Source organism: Microcebus murinus, chromosome 1, assembly GCF_040939455.1.
Source record: "Microcebus murinus isolate Inina chromosome 1, M.murinus_Inina_mat1.0, whole genome shotgun sequence".
Taxonomy (NCBI): domain Eukaryota; kingdom Metazoa; phylum Chordata; class Mammalia; order Primates; family Cheirogaleidae; genus Microcebus; species Microcebus murinus.
Window position 1 is genome coordinate 140,986,069 of NC_134104.1, and position 17,761 is coordinate 141,003,829.

Consider the following 17,761-nt stretch of genomic DNA (forward strand, 5'->3'; position numbering starts at 1 on the left):
TACAAAATATAATCCCATTTTATTCATGTTTACATGCATGGGTTTGTGTAGATAGAGAAATACACAACACATCTATGACTGTAATTTAGTACAATAATTTTTCAGAGATATCTGGCAACATCTAGAAATTCTGCTTCTAGATATATACATAGAAGTACAAGATAATAATACAAGAAGTTTGCTGCAGTATTTATGTAATAAAAAGGAAACAATCAGCCAGGCGTGGTAGCTCACACCTGTAATCCTAACACTCTGGGAGGCCGAGGTGGGTGGATTGCTCAAGGTCAGGAGTTCAAAACCAGCCTGAGCAAGAGTGAGATCCCATCTCTACTAAAAATAGAAAGAAATTAATTGGCCAACTAAAAATATATAGAAAAAATTAGCTGGGCATGGTGGCGTATGCCTATAGTCCCAGCTACTCAGGAGGCTAAGATAGAAGGATTGCTTGAGCCCAGGAGTTTGAGGTTGCTGTGAGCTAGGCTGATGCCACGGCACTTTAGCCTGGGCAACAGAGTAAGTCTCAAAAAAAAAAAAAAAAAAAAAAGGAAACAATCAATAGATAAATGAATAAATATCAACAGATGAATGGATAAACAAACTATAGTATATACATAAATGGCATATTATTCAGACATAAAAAGGAATGAAATTCTGATACATGCTATAACATGGATGAAGCCTGAAAATATTATGCTAAGCGAAATAGGGCAGACATAAAAGGACAAATACGGTATAATTCCATTTATATGAGGAACCTAGCAGAAAGCAGAACAGAGGTACCAGGGGCTGGGAGGGAGGGAGGAATGGGGAGTTAATGATTAATGGGTACAGAGTTTCAGCTTTGGATGGTGAAAAAGGTCTGGACACAGACAGTAGTGATGGCTGTACAACTTTGTGAATGTATTTTATGTCACTATATTGAACACTTAAAAATGGTTAAATGGTAAATTTTATGTTATGTATATTTTACTACATTCGCACCGACTGGCTACATTCATTCCCACACTGGCTAGTTATGGGAAGTCTTTGTCCTGAACATCATAGACAACAGGAAGGTTTGATCATGCCACTAGTTTTGCCTGGAAAGTACCTAAAATATCCAAACCCCAACTGTATTATAGCTTATTCCTCTCTAAGTTTTGTTGCTTACCTGTATCAGGCCTGGCATAATCTCCGGCAAAAGCAGGTTAAGAGTTTCCTTGGACACTCTCTCTATCACTTTTGTTTGCATTTTGATTGCAGCCAGATTAATTGGGTAATCTGCAGTTTGGATGATAGGACAAAGCACTTTGATGCACTGCTCTGGACTAATTGAAGTGGCCAATACTGATGCTGCTTCCTCAGCAGATCTCACCACCTAAAACAAACAGGAAATTAAGCCAGAAAGTAATTTTTAAAATGTGATACTATGTTCTGTAAGTATAAATTTCATGAAGCATTTAATATGACATGATATTTGGAATTTGCTTTGAAAATACAGTAAACCCACACATAGAAAATATGAGGGTACAGTAAAACAGATTGGCAAAATGTCAATAGCTGTTGAGGCTAGATGATGGATATATGGGGCTTTATTATACCTTTCTCCCTTCTTTTGTGTTCTTTTACTGTTGGCAAAAGTAGTTTTTAAATAAAATTTTGACCTCGTTGTGGTAGGGAGTGGAGGCTCTATTCATCTAGGGTATAATGTGAATGGAGTCTCCTGCATCATCTATGCTGAGGCCCTGTTCATTATTAATAACTCTCATCTCAAGGAACGCTAGTACCCTTTGTGTCGCATTAATAAGAAATAAAATAAAAAATCATTATTAATGTGTTACTAAAAGTTAACATACTACTCCTCTTTCTTTTTATGATGATTTTCTTTCCTTTTGTATTGGGTTTGGGAGGGCAAAACACTGGGTTTGCAGTGAAGAGAAGAAATGGTTGTTTATCTTCTTATTAGAATCTGCAATCTCTAAAGATGATCTTAAAAACATGTAAAAATAATTGCTTTTTATGCTACTTGGTCAGTGTCTCTCTTATGACTTCCATTGATCAAAGGTGCTTAGAAAGGAATAGTGGAAAATACATTGAAAAAAAAAATACACTGGAAGTCAGAAGACCTAGGGTTAATTTCAGCTGTAACACCTTAAGAATGTCAATTTTATATTTTGTAAAAATAGGGATGCTACACAGGCCTTATTTGGGTTGGAAAATGTATAACTAAACTACAAATATTAAATAGTATTTTTTTAGAAAAATTTTGCATCCTATGCATCCGATAAGGGACTGATAACTAGAATATACTTAGAACTCATGAAAATCAGGAAGAAAAAAATCAAATAACCCTATTAAAAAGTGGGCAAAGGACTTGAACAGAAACTTTTCTAAAGAAGACAGAAGTATGGCCAACAAACATATGAAAAAATGCTCCACATCTCTAATCATCAGGGAAATGCAAATCAAAACCACAATGAGATATCACTTAACTCCAGTGAAAATGGCCTTTATCAAAAAGTCTCCGAACAATAAATGCTGGCGTGGATGCGGAGAGAGAGGAACACTCCTACACTGTTGGTGGGACTGCAAACTAGTTCAACCTCAGTGGAAAGCAATATGGAGATACCTTAAAGCGATACAAGTGAATCTACCATTTGATCCAGCAATCCCATTGCTGGGCATCTACCCAAAAGATCCAATGACACTCTACAAAAAAGACACCTGCACTAGAATTTTTTTTTTTTTGAGACAGAGTCTCGCTTTGTTGCCTAGGCTAGAGTGAGTGCCGTGGCATTAGCCTACCTCACAGCAACCTCAAACTCCTGGGCTCAAGAAATCCTTCTGCTTCAGCCTCCCAAGTAGCTGGGGCTACAGGCATGCACCACCATGCCCAGCTAATTTTTTCTATATATATTAGTTGGCCAATTAATTTCTTTCTATTTATAGTAGAGACAGGGTCTCGCTCTTGCTCAGGCTGGTTTTGAACTCCTGACCTTGAGCAATCCGCCCGCCTCGGCCTCCCAGAGAGCTAGGATTACAGGCGTGAGCCACCGCGCCCCGGCCATGCACTAGAATGTTCATAGCAGCACAATTCATAATTGCAAGGCTGTGGAAACAGCCCAAGTGCCCATCAATCCAAGAATGGATTAATAAAATGTGGTATATGTATACCATGGAGTACTATTCAGCTCTAAGAAACAATGGTGATATAGTCCATCTTATATTTTCCTGGTTAGAGCTGGAACTCATACTATTAAGTGAAGTTTCCCAAGAATGGAAAAACAAGCACCACATATAGTCACCAGCAAATTGGTATTAACTGAACAGCACCTAAGTGGTCACATAGGTACTACAGTAATAGGGTATTGGGGGGTTGGGAGAGGGGAGGGGGGCGGGTATATACATATATAATGAGTGAGATGTGTACCATCTGGGGGATGGTCATGCTGGAGACTCAGACTTGTGGGGGGAGGGGGGGAAATGGGCATTTATTGAAACCTTAAAATCTGTACCCCCATAATATGCCGAAATAAAAAATAAATAAATAAATAGTATTTTTTAAACTTTCAGTGAGATGCTATAGATTTATCACTACTAAATACCAGCTGAATTTTTAAAAAAGCTATATAACAATCCAGATAGATTTAAAAGTTATGAGTCATTCTACTAGAAAGCTCACTGAAATCTTTTTAAAAAGTAAATTACCCCAATTACTTTAAAAAAGTAAATTACCTCAATTTCTCCACATCCTCACCAACATTTACTATCTGTCTTCCTTGTGGATGTTAAGTGTTATTTCATTGAAGCTTTAGCTGCATTTTCCTAATGACTAATAGTGTTGAACATCTTTTCATGTGCTTATTACCATTTATAAATTTTTGGAGAAATATCTATTGAGATTCTTTGCTCATTTAAAAACGGGGTTGTCTTTTCACTGTTGTGTTGTAAGACTACTTTTGTATATTACAGGTATTAGTACGTTATCAGGTATATGAGCTGCAAAATTTTTCTCCTATTCTGTGAGCTGTATTTTCACTTTCCTGATAGTATCCTTTGAAGCACAAAAGTTTTTAATTTTGATGAAGTCCAATTTGTTTTTTTAATTAGTTGCTTCTGCTTTTGGATTTATATTAAGAAACCATTGCCTAATTCAAAATAACAAAGATATTCCTCTGCTATCTTCTGAAAGTTTTATGGTTGTAGCTTTTGCATTTATTTGGCTTTGATTCATCTTATCTCACTGCAATTATTTTTTTTTAAGACAGAGTCTCACTCTGTTGCTGGGGCTAGAGCGTCGTGGCGCTAGCCTAGCTCACAACAACCTCAAACTCCTGGGGCTCAAGCGATCCTCCTGCCTCAGCCTCCCGAGTAGCTGGGACTGTAGGTGTGTGCCACTATGCCTGGCTAATTTTTTTTAAATATATATATATATATTTTTTTTTAGTTGTCCAGCTAATTTCTTTGTATTTTTTTAGTAGAGACAGCGTCTCACTCTTGCTCAGGCTGGTCTTGAACTCCTGAGCTCAAACGATCCACCCACCTTGGCCTCCCAGAGTACTAGGATTACAAGCGTGAGCCACCATGCCCGGCCTTCACTGCTATTTTAATTTTCTTTTTTTAACTTTCCTTTTGCTAATGTCTTGGTTCTACCAGAGACACTTAATGCTATTATTCAGGTGCTTTTTCTTAGAAATGTAGTTTTTTTTTTTTTTTGAGACAGGGTCTCACCTTGTTGCCCAGGCTAGTGTGAATGCTGTGGTATCAGCCTAGCTCACAGCAACTTCAAACTCCTGGGCTCAAGCAATCCTGCTGCCTCAGCCTTCCTAGTAGCTGGGACTACAGGCATACGCCACCATGCCCAGCTAATTTTTTCTATATATATTAGTTGGCCAATTAAATTCTTTCTATTTGTAATAGAGACGGGGTCTTGCTCTTGCTCAGGCTGGTTTCGAACTCCTGGCCTTGAGCAATCTGCCCGCCTTGGCTTCCCAGAGTGCCAGGATTACAGGCGTGAGCCACCGCGCCTGGCCGAAATGTAGTTCTTATTTGAAATTTCCTTTTCTAATTCTTTCTGAGATTATCATAAAAATCCTCATGGTTATTTAATCATTGTCACTGGTGTAATCGAGGAGATATCATGACTAGAAAGTAATGAAACAAGTTTATAGAAATTTTTCATGAAAGCTAAACTCACTACTTTTTAAAATTTTCCTAATATAACACATATTTATTATCTCACAGTTTCTGTGGGCCAGAAATCCAGGTTTCTGGTTAGGATCTGACAAGACTCACTCCAGATGGTAACTGGGCTATATTTTTGTCTGGAGATCTCACTGAGCAAGAATCTGCTTCTGAACTCATTCAGTTTGTTGGCAGAATTAATTTCTTTGTTCTTGTATGACTTAAGGCCCTGGCTTTTTACTCTCTGTCATCTGGAGGCTGAAAAATATGGAATGCTTCATGAATTTGTGTCATCTTTGTGCAGGGTCCATGCTAATCTTCTCTGTATTGTTTCAATTTTATTGTATGTGCTGCTGAAGTGGACACCCGTATTACTTTATTGAATAAACTTGTAACATATATATAGCTCCTACAGGCAATTTGCCACTTAAAAATAACAATGATTTGTTATCTCTATTAGCAATTTAAAAAAATCAAATCCTTATTGCTACGTGGAACGTGAAGATAAGACTGGTGAATTCTAACTAGAAAACTAAAAGTGAAGTGAAGGAGAAAATGAAATCAGGTAAATTATTTCCTAGAGCTAGCCCTATTTTAGGTTAAAGGCATAATATCAACATAATTCATTTAATAGAAAAAAATATGTTTGTGACTTAATGAGGTGTTATCTTGAATATTAAAGTAAGAAAATGATTAATAAGAGTACATTTTATACAATATTTACATGCTTCATGTAGTAATGAGAATAAAATAATTTAGATCTCAGGTGACTTACCTCCTTATGAGGATCTTTATGAGCTTCCAATGTTTTCATGACAGTCAGTTCTGCATAGTTTTTAAATCTTGCCGGTTGATGCCTTAGGATTTCTCTTAAAACCTTTAATGCCAAAGCCCTGATTGTAGGCTAAGAAGAACATTTAAATGTTTTTAATATTTTAGGTTATAGATACTCTTTAACATTTTTAATTTCTGTAACTTAATGCTAATTTCTTAACATTGGGGGGGAATTACAGACAACTGCATGAAGTATGTACTGTATTACATAATTAAGTTTTCACATCTCTAATTGAAAACATGTATCACACTTTCTATATTTGCAAGAAATCAAGAACCAACCATATTCTGACTATAAAAGGAAGTTTTACTTCTGAATGACTAATTTAAATATACTTTTCTATAAGGTATTCAGCATGCAGCCTTTCATTTTTCCTGTTGTTAACTGTTCAACATTGTTGAGCTACTTGGTGAAGAAAAAGTACTTTATAGTGAACATTTCATGCAGAAAGAAGCAGAATAGACTTATTTTCCCAATTTCCAAATCTGTGCAGTACCTGATTAATAGGCAATCTAAAAGAGACAGGAAGGACAGGCTATTGTTTACATATTCTGTCATTTACCTCTTTATCCCCAAGGGTTTCAAGCAATAAAAGCAATATTGTTTTGAAGTGTTCATCCCAAACACCGAAAGATTCTTCCTGTGTTAGTTTCATGAGTTCATAGAGGGCGATTTTTCTTTCTTCTACACGTTCATTATGGTTAGACAGCTCCTTCAACAACTCTGCAACTAGGTCAGAATGGTCTAGCGAAAGATCTGTCAAAGGGAAATGATATTAATTCTGTAACTTTATAGGTCGACTCTCATAAGTATGGGGATGACAACTATCTAACATTATGAAACATAGACATAATCAATGTTGGTTGTAAAAAAAAGACATTAAGTAATTTTCTTCTTAATCTTGTCATTCCCAAAACACTAAAGCTATTTTAAAACTTTTTATATAATCTGTCAATTAGAGTTAAAGAAAAAAAAACCAAAAAAACTTTTTTATAATAAAAATACTTAAGAGAGACCAGTATAATGAACTCCCGTATACCGCCACCCAGATTTAACAGTTTTCAAGATTTTACCACTCTTACCTCTTTTTGGTTCCCACCTCATTTGTTTTCTTAAGTATTTCTAGTAAACCCCAAATATGTCATTTCTTCCTTATATACTTCAAGTATGCATTTTCTATGGTATCATGCCCAGAGGCTCACAATGTCTATGTTTTCCAGTTTTAGTGATGCTAATAATGATCACTGGATATAAGTAGTGACAATCTCATCCCATCATTGTAAGGTTCCCTATCAATTTTTTAACTAATGGCTTTGCCCACTGATTGTTGCTTAGTTATTTTAATAGGAGTTAAAAATGGTGATTATCTAATCATATCATTCTTTCCATGGGTTAAATTCTTCTGTAGAATGTAACTTTATCAACTAGAGGTATTTTGAATACCCTGAAAAATCATTGGATACAAAAGGCAGAATAGATGCTTCATAGAGTTCTCTTTAAATTTCATAGTCAAAAGTTGGGCTTAATAGTTACCAATGAGTTTTGATTTGTTTTTGCTTTCTTTTGAAAACTACAATTAAAACTCATGGAGTTTATGAACTTCTTTTTTTTTTTTAAGAGACAGGGTCTCATTCTGTCACTAGGCTGGAATATAGTGGCACGATCATAGCTCACTACAGCCTCAAACTCCTGGGATCAAGAGATCTTCCTGCCTCAGCCTCCTGAATATCGGGGACTGCAGGCGCACACAACCATGCCTGGCTATTTTTTATTTTTTAGAGACAGGGTCTTGCTATGTTGCCCAGGCTGGGCTGGAACTTCTGGTCTCAAACAATCTTCCTGCCTCAGCCTCCTAACGTGCTAGGATTACAGGGTGTGAGCCATTGCACTTGGCCTTTATGAATGTTAAAGGGCACTTACTGCTTGTTTTTCAATAGTCATCAGATAGTGCTCTGAATCATTTTTGTAGAAATAATAGTTAAATCTAAAAGTTCACATTAGAACAATACAAAATACCAGAATTGTTCTTAAATTCTTTTGATGATCAAATACATGATTAATTTAGGCTTGAGTGACTTGAGCAGGCAGTGGCCTGAGCTGTGCCATAGATTCATTTCTTTCCTAATTCTTTCTCCAGGTATACTACACACCAATCAATATTAAAACAATATGATTGGTTTAACAAGAACTACTGCAGTAGGATAAATTCATCTCTATAAACCTCACAAAAATCACTCCTGGAAAGTTATAACTTATCAAACTTTCACAGATGTCAGAGGATCATTCTCATTACAGTGTATTTTATTTCAGCTAAATAAAGGGAATGCACAAGAAAATGCTTTTCAAAGGAAATTCTCTTTTCTATGAAAGTTGGCTTTGTAATTGCTTTAGTAGATAATTAGAAATGACTTGACATAATGGTCTGGTCAGATGACTGGCAGAAAAATAATTTCTGGCAATGAATGCACATCAGTTATTTAAATTAAAACTGAGCTATTTGTATTATATTAATGAGATAAACCTAAAGTATTGAATTTTTCCTCTTTTGACACAGAGGGGCACTGTGGTCAACTGAAAAGTACATGGGCTTTGTAATCTCATCAAACCTCTGCCTCTTTTTTTTTGCCCAGGCTAGAGTGCCATGGCATCAGCCTCACTCATAGCAACCTCAAATTCCTGAACTCAAGCAATCCTCCTGCCTTAGCCTCTCAAGTAGCTGGGACTACAGGCATGTGCCACCATGCCTGGCTAAGTTTTTCTATGTATTTTTAGTTGTCCAGCTAATTTCCTTCTATTTTTTTTTAGTAGAGACGGGGTCTCATTCTTCCTCAGGCTGGTCTTGAACTCCTGAGCTCAAACAATCCTCCTGTTTTGGCCTCCCAGAGTGCTAGGATTACAGGCATGAGCCACCGTGCCCGGCCAAACCTCTGCCTCTGTGTGATTGGGGTATTTTCATAATTATTGCTGAGCCCAAAAAGGTAGGAAGGGTACCCACATAGATGGTGACCAGGGGTGAGCAGTTGGAGCCAAAGTGGAGTGAGGAGGGCATCCATGGCTTTGGGTGAGGGTGGAATATCCAAGCCCAGCAGGATGAACAGTAGATCTGTGCAAGTGAGGAGGTGATAGTGGAGATGGAAAACTGGTTGCATACAGACTGATCAAATAGGTATATATTAAAGATAATGAAAGCTTGGTTTCTTGCTGTCAGAAAACAGGGTTATCAATATGGAAAAGAAGGAAATTAGAATCCCATGGTGTCAGAATGGAATTGGAGCTACTGGTGTAAATGCATGGCTTCTGATAGATATAGATATAGAAATAGAGATGTAAATCTCTATACTCACTCCCCCACACCCTTGCACACACTCCCTAGCTCTGGTTATGGAGAGGCCTGGGGAGTAGTGACATCCTACTAGCAGAAAGTATATCTAGTGTCCAGACTTTAGCTGTTAAAAACCATTTTCTATTAAATGGAACAATGAATCCCTGGAGAAATGGTTGATTCCAGGATTGAACCCAGGATAGTACAACATTTTGTCATGCCATAATACAAGGATGGGGACATGTCAAAAGAAAACCAAGAGCCAGCTTGAATGGGAACCTGCTGGTCAAATCAAGGACAATTTGAGCATCAAAATAAATAATGATAGTTACAAATTATACTCTATTAAGTATAACAGGACATACAGTTATAAACATGCACATCAATTTTTTAAATGAATAAATTTTAAGTTTAGTGAAGAACAGTATATTCTCTGTTTTAAAATATCTCTTCATAAAACATGTATTTATTACAAAGAGAAAAAGTAGCTTCACAGTGAGGAAGCCTGGTAAGCACCACCATAATTAAGTGATCATAGTTAACATCACCAGTCAGGGGCAAAGTGAAAGCATGTGTTACTGTTTGATAGGGTGCAATGAAAAGAATGTAGTATCATCATCCATGATACTGATGTGAAGAATGCATAATCTGACTCAAATCATGAGAAAACATCAGACAAACCAATATTCAGAGACACACTACAAAATAACTGGTTTCTAACCTTCAAAAGTGCCATGGTCATGAGAGCCAATTTCCTAGTCATGATCACTGCTGCTTCTGATCACAAAGATACAGAAAGAGGTGGGCAGCCATTGTTGTTACACTTTTCCCATTGTTGCAAACCCCTTCCCCTCTAGCTAAAGTGACTTCCAGGGGCTTAAAGGACTGGCAACCTTTCCTTACCCACTTCCTTTTTCTCTTTTTCCGTTCTTGAGAGCCAGATATTAAAGACTAGGATATTAAAAAACAACTATATATACAGGGAAAATTAGAAAGGGGCAACACATGCCCAGAGAAAGATACAGACTCAGAAAAGATCCCCAAAGACCTTAAGTTTAAACCTCAGGCTGATCCTTGGCACAGAGATAGCCTACAACAATCAAAATAAAAAACAATAAACAATAACAAGAAAACAGAAAACCCTGCAGTAGGGGGACAATCTGATTTCCATAGTTACCACATTATTAGATTCAAGTATGTCTAGTTTTCTACAAAAAATCACAAGGCACACAAATAGGAAGTATGGTACATTCAAAAGAAAAAACAAAAACTGACCCTGAAAAAGATCTGATGGCAGATATATTAGACAAAGACTTTAAAATAACTGTCTTAAACATGCTTGAAGAAGTAAAAAAAGATGTGGAGAAAGTCATGAAAATGATATATGAACAAAATGGAAATGTCAATAAAGAGTTAAGAAACCTAAAAGGAAACCAGAAAGAAATTCTAGATCTGAAAAGCGTAGTGGCTAAAATAAAAAATTCACTAATGGAATTATTTCAAAAGCATACTTGAGCAGGCAGAAGAAAGAATCAGTGAACTTGAATATAGGGCAATAGAAATTATTAAGTTTGAGGAACAGAAAGAAAAAAGATTGAAGAGCTGGGCATGATATCTCACGCTTGTAATCCCACCACTCTGGTAGGCTGAGGTGGGAGGATTATTTGAGGTCAGCAGTTCGAGACCAGCCTGAGCAATAGTGAGATCCCATCTCTACAAAAAATAGAAAAATTAGCCAGGTGTCGTGTGCTTGCCTGTAGTCCCAGCTACTCGGGAGGCTGAGGCAGGAGGATTGCTTGAACCCAGAAGTTTTAGGTTGCAGTGAGCTAGGCTGATGCCATGGAACTCTATGGAGGGCAAAAGGAGTGAGACATTTTCTATCTTTCACCATTGAGTATAATGTTTACTGTGGGGGTTTTTTGTTTGTTTATTTATGAACAATGTCTTCTTTGGGAATATTTCTTGAAGGACCTGCTCTGAGGCTGTTTTACATTTAAGTGTTGGTTTTTTGTTTTTTGTTTTTTTAATGAGTAGAAGGGGTACACTCTAAAACAATGATAAAAAGTATAAATCCATAAACCAGTAACATAGTTGTTTATTATCACTACCAAATATTATGTACTATACATAATTCTGTGCACTATTCTTTTATATGACTGGCAGTGCTGTAGGTTTGTTTACACCAGCATCATCACAAACACGTGCAATGTATTACACTATGAAATTAGAACCACTGTGATGTGACTAGGTGACAGGAAGTTTTCAGCTCTATTATAATCTTTTGGGACTATTGTATGTGTGATCTGTTGTTGAACAAAATGTCATTATGTGCTGCATGACTAAACTTAGGAATTATCTTAACCAAGGAGGTGAAAAGACTTGTATAACGAAGACTAGAAAACATTGCTGAAAGAAATAAAAGAAGATACAAATAAATGGAAACACATCCCATTTTCATAAATTGGAAGACTTACTATTAAGATCTCAATAATATCCAAGGTGATCTACAGATTCAATGCAATCCCTATCAAAATCCCAATGATGTTTTTTGCAGACATAAAAAAATCTACCGTAAAATTTACATGGAATCTCAAGTGACCCGAAATAGCCAAAAAAGAATAATGCGGGAGGAGTCACAATTCTTCCTGATTTCAAGACTTACTAGAAAGCTACAGTAATCAAAAGAGTGTGTTACTAGAATAAAGACAGACATACAGAACAATAGAATAGAATAGACAGCTCAGAAATCAGTCCTTGCATATATAGTCAAATGATTTCTGACAATGGTGCCAAGGCCATTTAATGGGGAAAGGAAAGACTTCTTAACAAACATTGATGGGAAAATTGGATATCCATATGCAAAAGAATGAAGTTGAACCTTACCTCATACCATATACAAATTAACTCAAAATGGATCAAAGACCTAAATGTAAGACCTAAAACTATAAAACTCTTAGAAGAGGTTAAAATCTTTACATTAGATTTGGCAGTGACTTCTTGGATATGACACAAAGGCAACAACAAAAAAATTGACAAACTGAACCTCATGAATTTAAAAATTTTATGTATCAAAAAACAGTATCAACTGAGTAAAAAGGCAACCCACAGAATGGGAGAAAATATTTGCAAATCACATATCTGACAAGGAATTAATATCCAGAAACTAAAGAGAACACCTACAACTCAACAACAAAAAAATAACCTAATTCAAAAATGGGCAAAAGATTAGAAAAGACATTTCTATAAAGATGATATACAAATGGTCAATAAGTAAACGAAAAGATGCTCAACATCACTAATCACTGGGGAAATGAAAATCAAAACTACAATGAGGTATTGCCTCATACCCACCAGCATGGCTACTACTAAAAAAATCCCAAAATAAGTATTGGTGAGGATGTGGAGAAAATGAAACCCTTGTGCAATGTTGATGGGAATGTAAAATGGTATAGCCGCTGTGGAAAACAGTATAGGGGTTCCTCAAAAAATTAAAAATAGAATCATCGTATGATCTAGCAAGTCTACTTCTGGGTATATACCACCAAAAATTGAAAACAGAGTCTCAAGGAGGTATGTGTACACCAATGTTCATAGCAGCATTATTCACAATAGCTAAAACATGGAAGCAGCCCAAGTGTCCATCAATGGATGAATGGATAAGCAAAATGTGATATATACATACAATGGAACATTACTCAGCCTTAAAAAGGAAGAAAATTCTGACATATGCTACGAAATGGATGAACCTTGAGGATATTATGCTAAATGAAATAAGCCAGTGACAAAAGACAAATACTGTATGATTCCACTTATATGAGGTACTGAGAGTTGTCAAAATCATAGAGAGAGAAGAATGATTGTTCCCAGGGCTGGGGTAGGGACTGGGAAGTTATTATTTAATGAGTATGGAGTGTCAGTTTTACAACATTAAAAGAGTTTATTATGTTATGGAGATGGATGGTTATGATGGTTGAACAACAATATGAATACATTTAATACCACTGAACTGTATATTTAAAATGCCTAATATAGCACATTTTATGTTAAGAATTTAACAAAACAAAGAAATTGGAAAAAGAAAGGTATTACTAGGACAACTGGTAAAATTCTAATAGAGTTTAAGGATTAGGTGGTTATTAATGTATGAATGATAATTTTTTGATTTTTTTTAATTAAAATTTTTTTTTAGAGATAGGGTCTTACTATATTGCCCAAGCTGGAGTGCAATGGGTATTCACATGTATGATCATAGGGTACTGCAGACTCAAACCCTGGACTCAAGGGCCTCTCCCATCTCAGCCTCCTGAGTAGCTGGGATTACAGGTGTGTGCTACCCACCAAGCTAATTTCCTGATTTTGATAAATATTATTGTGGTTATGTAGAATGTTTTTCTAGAAAATGAATCCTTAAGTATTTGGGGTAATGCAATGTCAGGTTGGTAACTTATTTTCAAATGATGCAGGAAGAACAGTTCTTTTGATCATTTTTAAATGTTAAAAAATTGGATGGGTGAGGGGGGGAAATGGGCATTTATTGAAACCTTAAAATCTGTACCCCCATAATATGCCAAAATAAAAAAAAAATTAAAAAAAAAAATTGGATGGGCATAATGGCTCACGTCTGTAATCCTAGCACTCCACTGGGAGGTCGAAGTAGGAGAATTGCTTGAACTCAGGAGTTTGAGACCAGCCTGAGCAAAAATGAGATGCCATCTCTACTAAAAATAGAAAAGTTAGCAGGGCATCGTGGCACGTGCCTGTAGTTCCTTGCTACTTGGGAGGCTGAGGCAGGAGGATTGCTTGAGCCCAGGAGTTTGAGGCTGCAGTGAACTATGATGATGCCACTGCATTCTACCCAGGGTGATAGAGTGAGACTCTGTCTCAAAAAAAAAAAAAAAAAAAAAAAAAAAGAAATTGAACCTCACTTCCCCCATTTTCAAAGAAAAATTACACACACACACACACAGTGTAATCAATGCAAAAATATCAGTGGATCCAATTTAGTCTGCCCAGTTTGTGATCCGTGTGCATGAATAATTTTTAAATAATTAAAACTGCTAAAGGTAACTCTCAACTTACCAGGCTGTTGCTATCACATAGCGTTCAAAAACTACTTTTATGCTTAGTCCAATTTATCATTCATGTTACACTGCTATTATGACTAAACCTCAGCAACACACTCAACTATTTGTGACAGATTAAAACACAGATCAAAGTCCATATTGTGGCAATTTTCTACATTATCATATAATTTAGACTTAGTTTGGTAAGTTGCCATAATTTGGGCTTTATGATATTGGTGACACCCTTTTTACATAAGAGGGTGATAAAAACATGATTCCTCAACCTCATTTGTAATTAAAGAAATACATATGAAGTTATCATTATACTCATCAAAAATTACACAAATTCAAAAAGATTTCTAACATCCATAGTAGTTCCTCAATCTCCCTGAAAGTCAAGGAAATACACATTAAGATGACCTATTTTGTATCCATCACAATCACAAAAATTAAAAACATTTAAACAATCTTTTGGTGAGGAAATCAACATTACTTAAACTGGCCAAATGTTCTGAGATGTAATTGGGTAGTAGCTCTCAAATTTTAAATTCACATATCCCTTAATCGAGCAATTGCACCTCTAGAAATCTCTTACGAGTGAATTATTTGTAAATGTCCATAAAAGTTTATACAGAAATATGTTCACTGACAGTAACATTATGAGAATAAAGAAAAACCAGAAACTAGGTAAAGGCAGAATCATGGGATAGTGTTGACAGAAAGACTTTCAAGTTTATCTACAAATGGTTATTTAAAAAACAAAAGAATTAATAAATTATGAAACTTATAAAAGAAATATAATTTCTTATTATTAAAAATAACTAGATGGTAGCCAGGCGTGGTGGCTCACGCCTATAATCCTAGTACTCTGGGAAGCAGAAGTGGGAGGATCCTTTGAGGTCAGGAGTTCGAGACCAACCTGAGCAAGAGTGAGACCTCATCTCTACTCAAAATAGAAAAATTAGCCCTGTGTGGTGGTGCATGTCTGTAGTCCCAGCTACTTGGGAGGCTGAGGTAGGAGGAGCACTTCAGCCCAGGAGTTTGTGGTTGTTGTGAGCTATGATGATGCATTGTACTCTAGCTGGGGTGACAAGAGCAAGACTTTGGATGAAAGAAAACAAAACAAACCCAACTAGCTGGGTACAGTGGCACAAGTAAGGTCCCAGCTACTTGGGTGGCTAAGGTGGGAGGATCGCTGGAGCCCAGAAGTTTGAATCCAGCCTAAGCAATGTAGTGAGACCCCATCTCTATTAAAAAAAAATTACGACAAAAAAGCCCCTAAGACATTTGTAGTGCTTTGTACTTTATCATCAGTTTTTAAACATCTTATCAGAAAGACAGGTAGTACAATCATCACCAACCTCTTTAAGGATAACAACTGAGACTCAGGAAGGTCAATCACCTTACTAAGCTATGCAGTTTAGTTAAGTGTTAGAACTCATCCTAAGCATATTTAACCTAACTTTAAATACTAATGGTAGCTTCCCTCATATTTGGTCCTTGAAATGTGTGTTATTAGAAAAGTAATTTGTTTATGGCTTCCCACTCAAAGGGCTGTTATAAAGAATGGATATTTCTACAAAAGTTTTTGCATTCTGGTGTGAAAATTAATGGCTGAATGACTTGTGTTTAGAGATAAACTAAATTTACAAGCTACAATTGGTTTTTGTTATTTCTGGGAAGTCACTAAGGTTTTCTTGATTTTGAGGATGATCCCAAGATAACTACCGTTTCTCATTCTGGGGAAGAAAATTACCAAACCATTAGTAATGATCTCCTACAAAATGGGAGAAAACATTCTCATCCCAAAGATCCTTACTTTTTAGGGCGTTACAATAAAACAGCATATACATTTCTTTTGTGACTTTGATTTCCAGTCCTCTTAAACACAGTTAGTAGCAGCATGTGACCCAGAACATACCATCAGGAAACTGGTCAGCATCATCATCAAACATGGCTTCCTTGAGGGCAGACTTGTTGAAGGGACTGATGCTATCTGAATAGTTATATGGATTATAGTCTCGAGAGCGAGGAGAGGAGTGAGTAGGCATTGAATGGAGCAATGACGCTTTATTATCAAGAGCTGTTTGGCTTGAGTCAGTAGCATCACCTCCTGCTCTTGGGTCTGATATCCCCGGACCACCACACATCTATCAATGGAAAGGAGGAAGCACAGCAAATTAACTCATTTTCAAATATCTCTATAACATTCTAAAAAGAATATAACATTCTAAAAATTCATTCTGTCAAAATCTACTACTTGAATTCCCTACCTGTACCATGTTGAGTCTGAAAAAGCAAAAAAAAAAGTGGGTCTCAAATATACACTGATTGCCACACTAGAAAAAATTTTTTTTTTCCTTGGGGCCATGGTGTTTCATTATGAAAATAGAATAAAAACTTTAAAAATAAAATGATCTTTTCTGATTTAATGAAAAATTTGTTATTTTTTATTACTTTCTTTGCGTGAGTTATATGCAACTTAAAAAATAGTTCACCTGGCTCCCAAGGTAAAGAGACACATGTGAGCTACATTTGCTTCATGAGACCCCAGGCTCAACACTAGAGTGAGTTAAATATAACTCATATGGCAGTTAACATGTTAGGTGATCATTCTTACTTACTAACCTGTCATTGTTACCACATGCAGCTTTTAGAATAGGGGATCTTAAGTATTAGTGGTAGGCTGGTTTTTGACAGCCATTTTACCAGGCCAACCACAACCTAGCTCTGCCAGATGAGCATGGGGAGAAAAACTATAGAGGGAAATAAGTTAGGAAGACAAAAGAAGGAGCCCCTTAGAGATGTGCTGAAGTGCTACAATGTTCTGCAATTTTGTAAACACTGAGAAACAATGGACTCTGCAGGAACTGGTGGGATGGCTTGTTTTGAGAAAAGTCTAAGCTGTCACAGAAAAGTCTAAGAAGCAGCAAAATATAAAACAACTATTTTTTGTATCATGGCAGAAGCAACAAACTAAACAATAATATTCATATATGTCAGAAAGATAGGTCATAATAGTCTTAACTGGAGCCACATAAACTGATGATGGCAAATCACTATCACTATACTTAACAGTGAAAAAAAAATCTAAACTTGTTATTTTGTTTTACAGGACTCATGTGATCTGGCCCATGTTCCACTCCCCCTTTCATTCATAATGCTCCAACTATACTGGCTTTCATCCTGGTGCTCAACTATGTTCCCATCTAAGTATCTTTGCACTTGCTAATTCTTTCATGGAATTCTCCTCCAGATTTTGTGTGGCTTTAGTTAGGGCTCAATGCAAATGCCACTCACTGGAGAGAGGCCTTCCCTGATCACACGATCTAAAATAGGTCCTTTCCTCTAAGGCACATTCTAATCTAAAACTCCATA

At 36.3% G+C, this 17,761-nt stretch overlaps 1 protein-coding gene and 1 non-coding gene across 51 annotated transcripts in view; both read right to left on the bottom strand.

The window, feature by feature from the left end:
• CLASP2 (cytoplasmic linker associated protein 2) overlaps window positions 1-17,761 on the bottom strand; it is a 194,468-nt gene that overhangs the window by 12,791 nt on the left and 163,916 nt on the right. For all 50 annotated transcript variants that reach the window (XM_076006146.1, XM_076006141.1, XM_076006137.1 and 47 more), the window contains 4 exons: window positions 16,305-16,533; window positions 6,561-6,754; window positions 5,939-6,067; window positions 1,151-1,357 (listed from right to left, as the gene is read on the bottom strand). In XM_076006146.1, coding sequence (XP_075862261.1) covers window positions 1,151-1,357; window positions 5,939-6,067; window positions 6,561-6,754; window positions 16,305-16,533 — 759 coding nt within the window. The remainder of the gene's footprint in view (window positions 1-1,150; window positions 1,358-5,938; window positions 6,068-6,560; window positions 6,755-16,304; window positions 16,534-17,761) is intronic.
• On the bottom strand, window positions 5,425-5,529 carry LOC142874928 (U6 spliceosomal RNA). Its single transcript, XR_012922514.1, has one exon. It is a non-coding gene; the product is annotated as a U6 spliceosomal RNA (small nuclear RNA).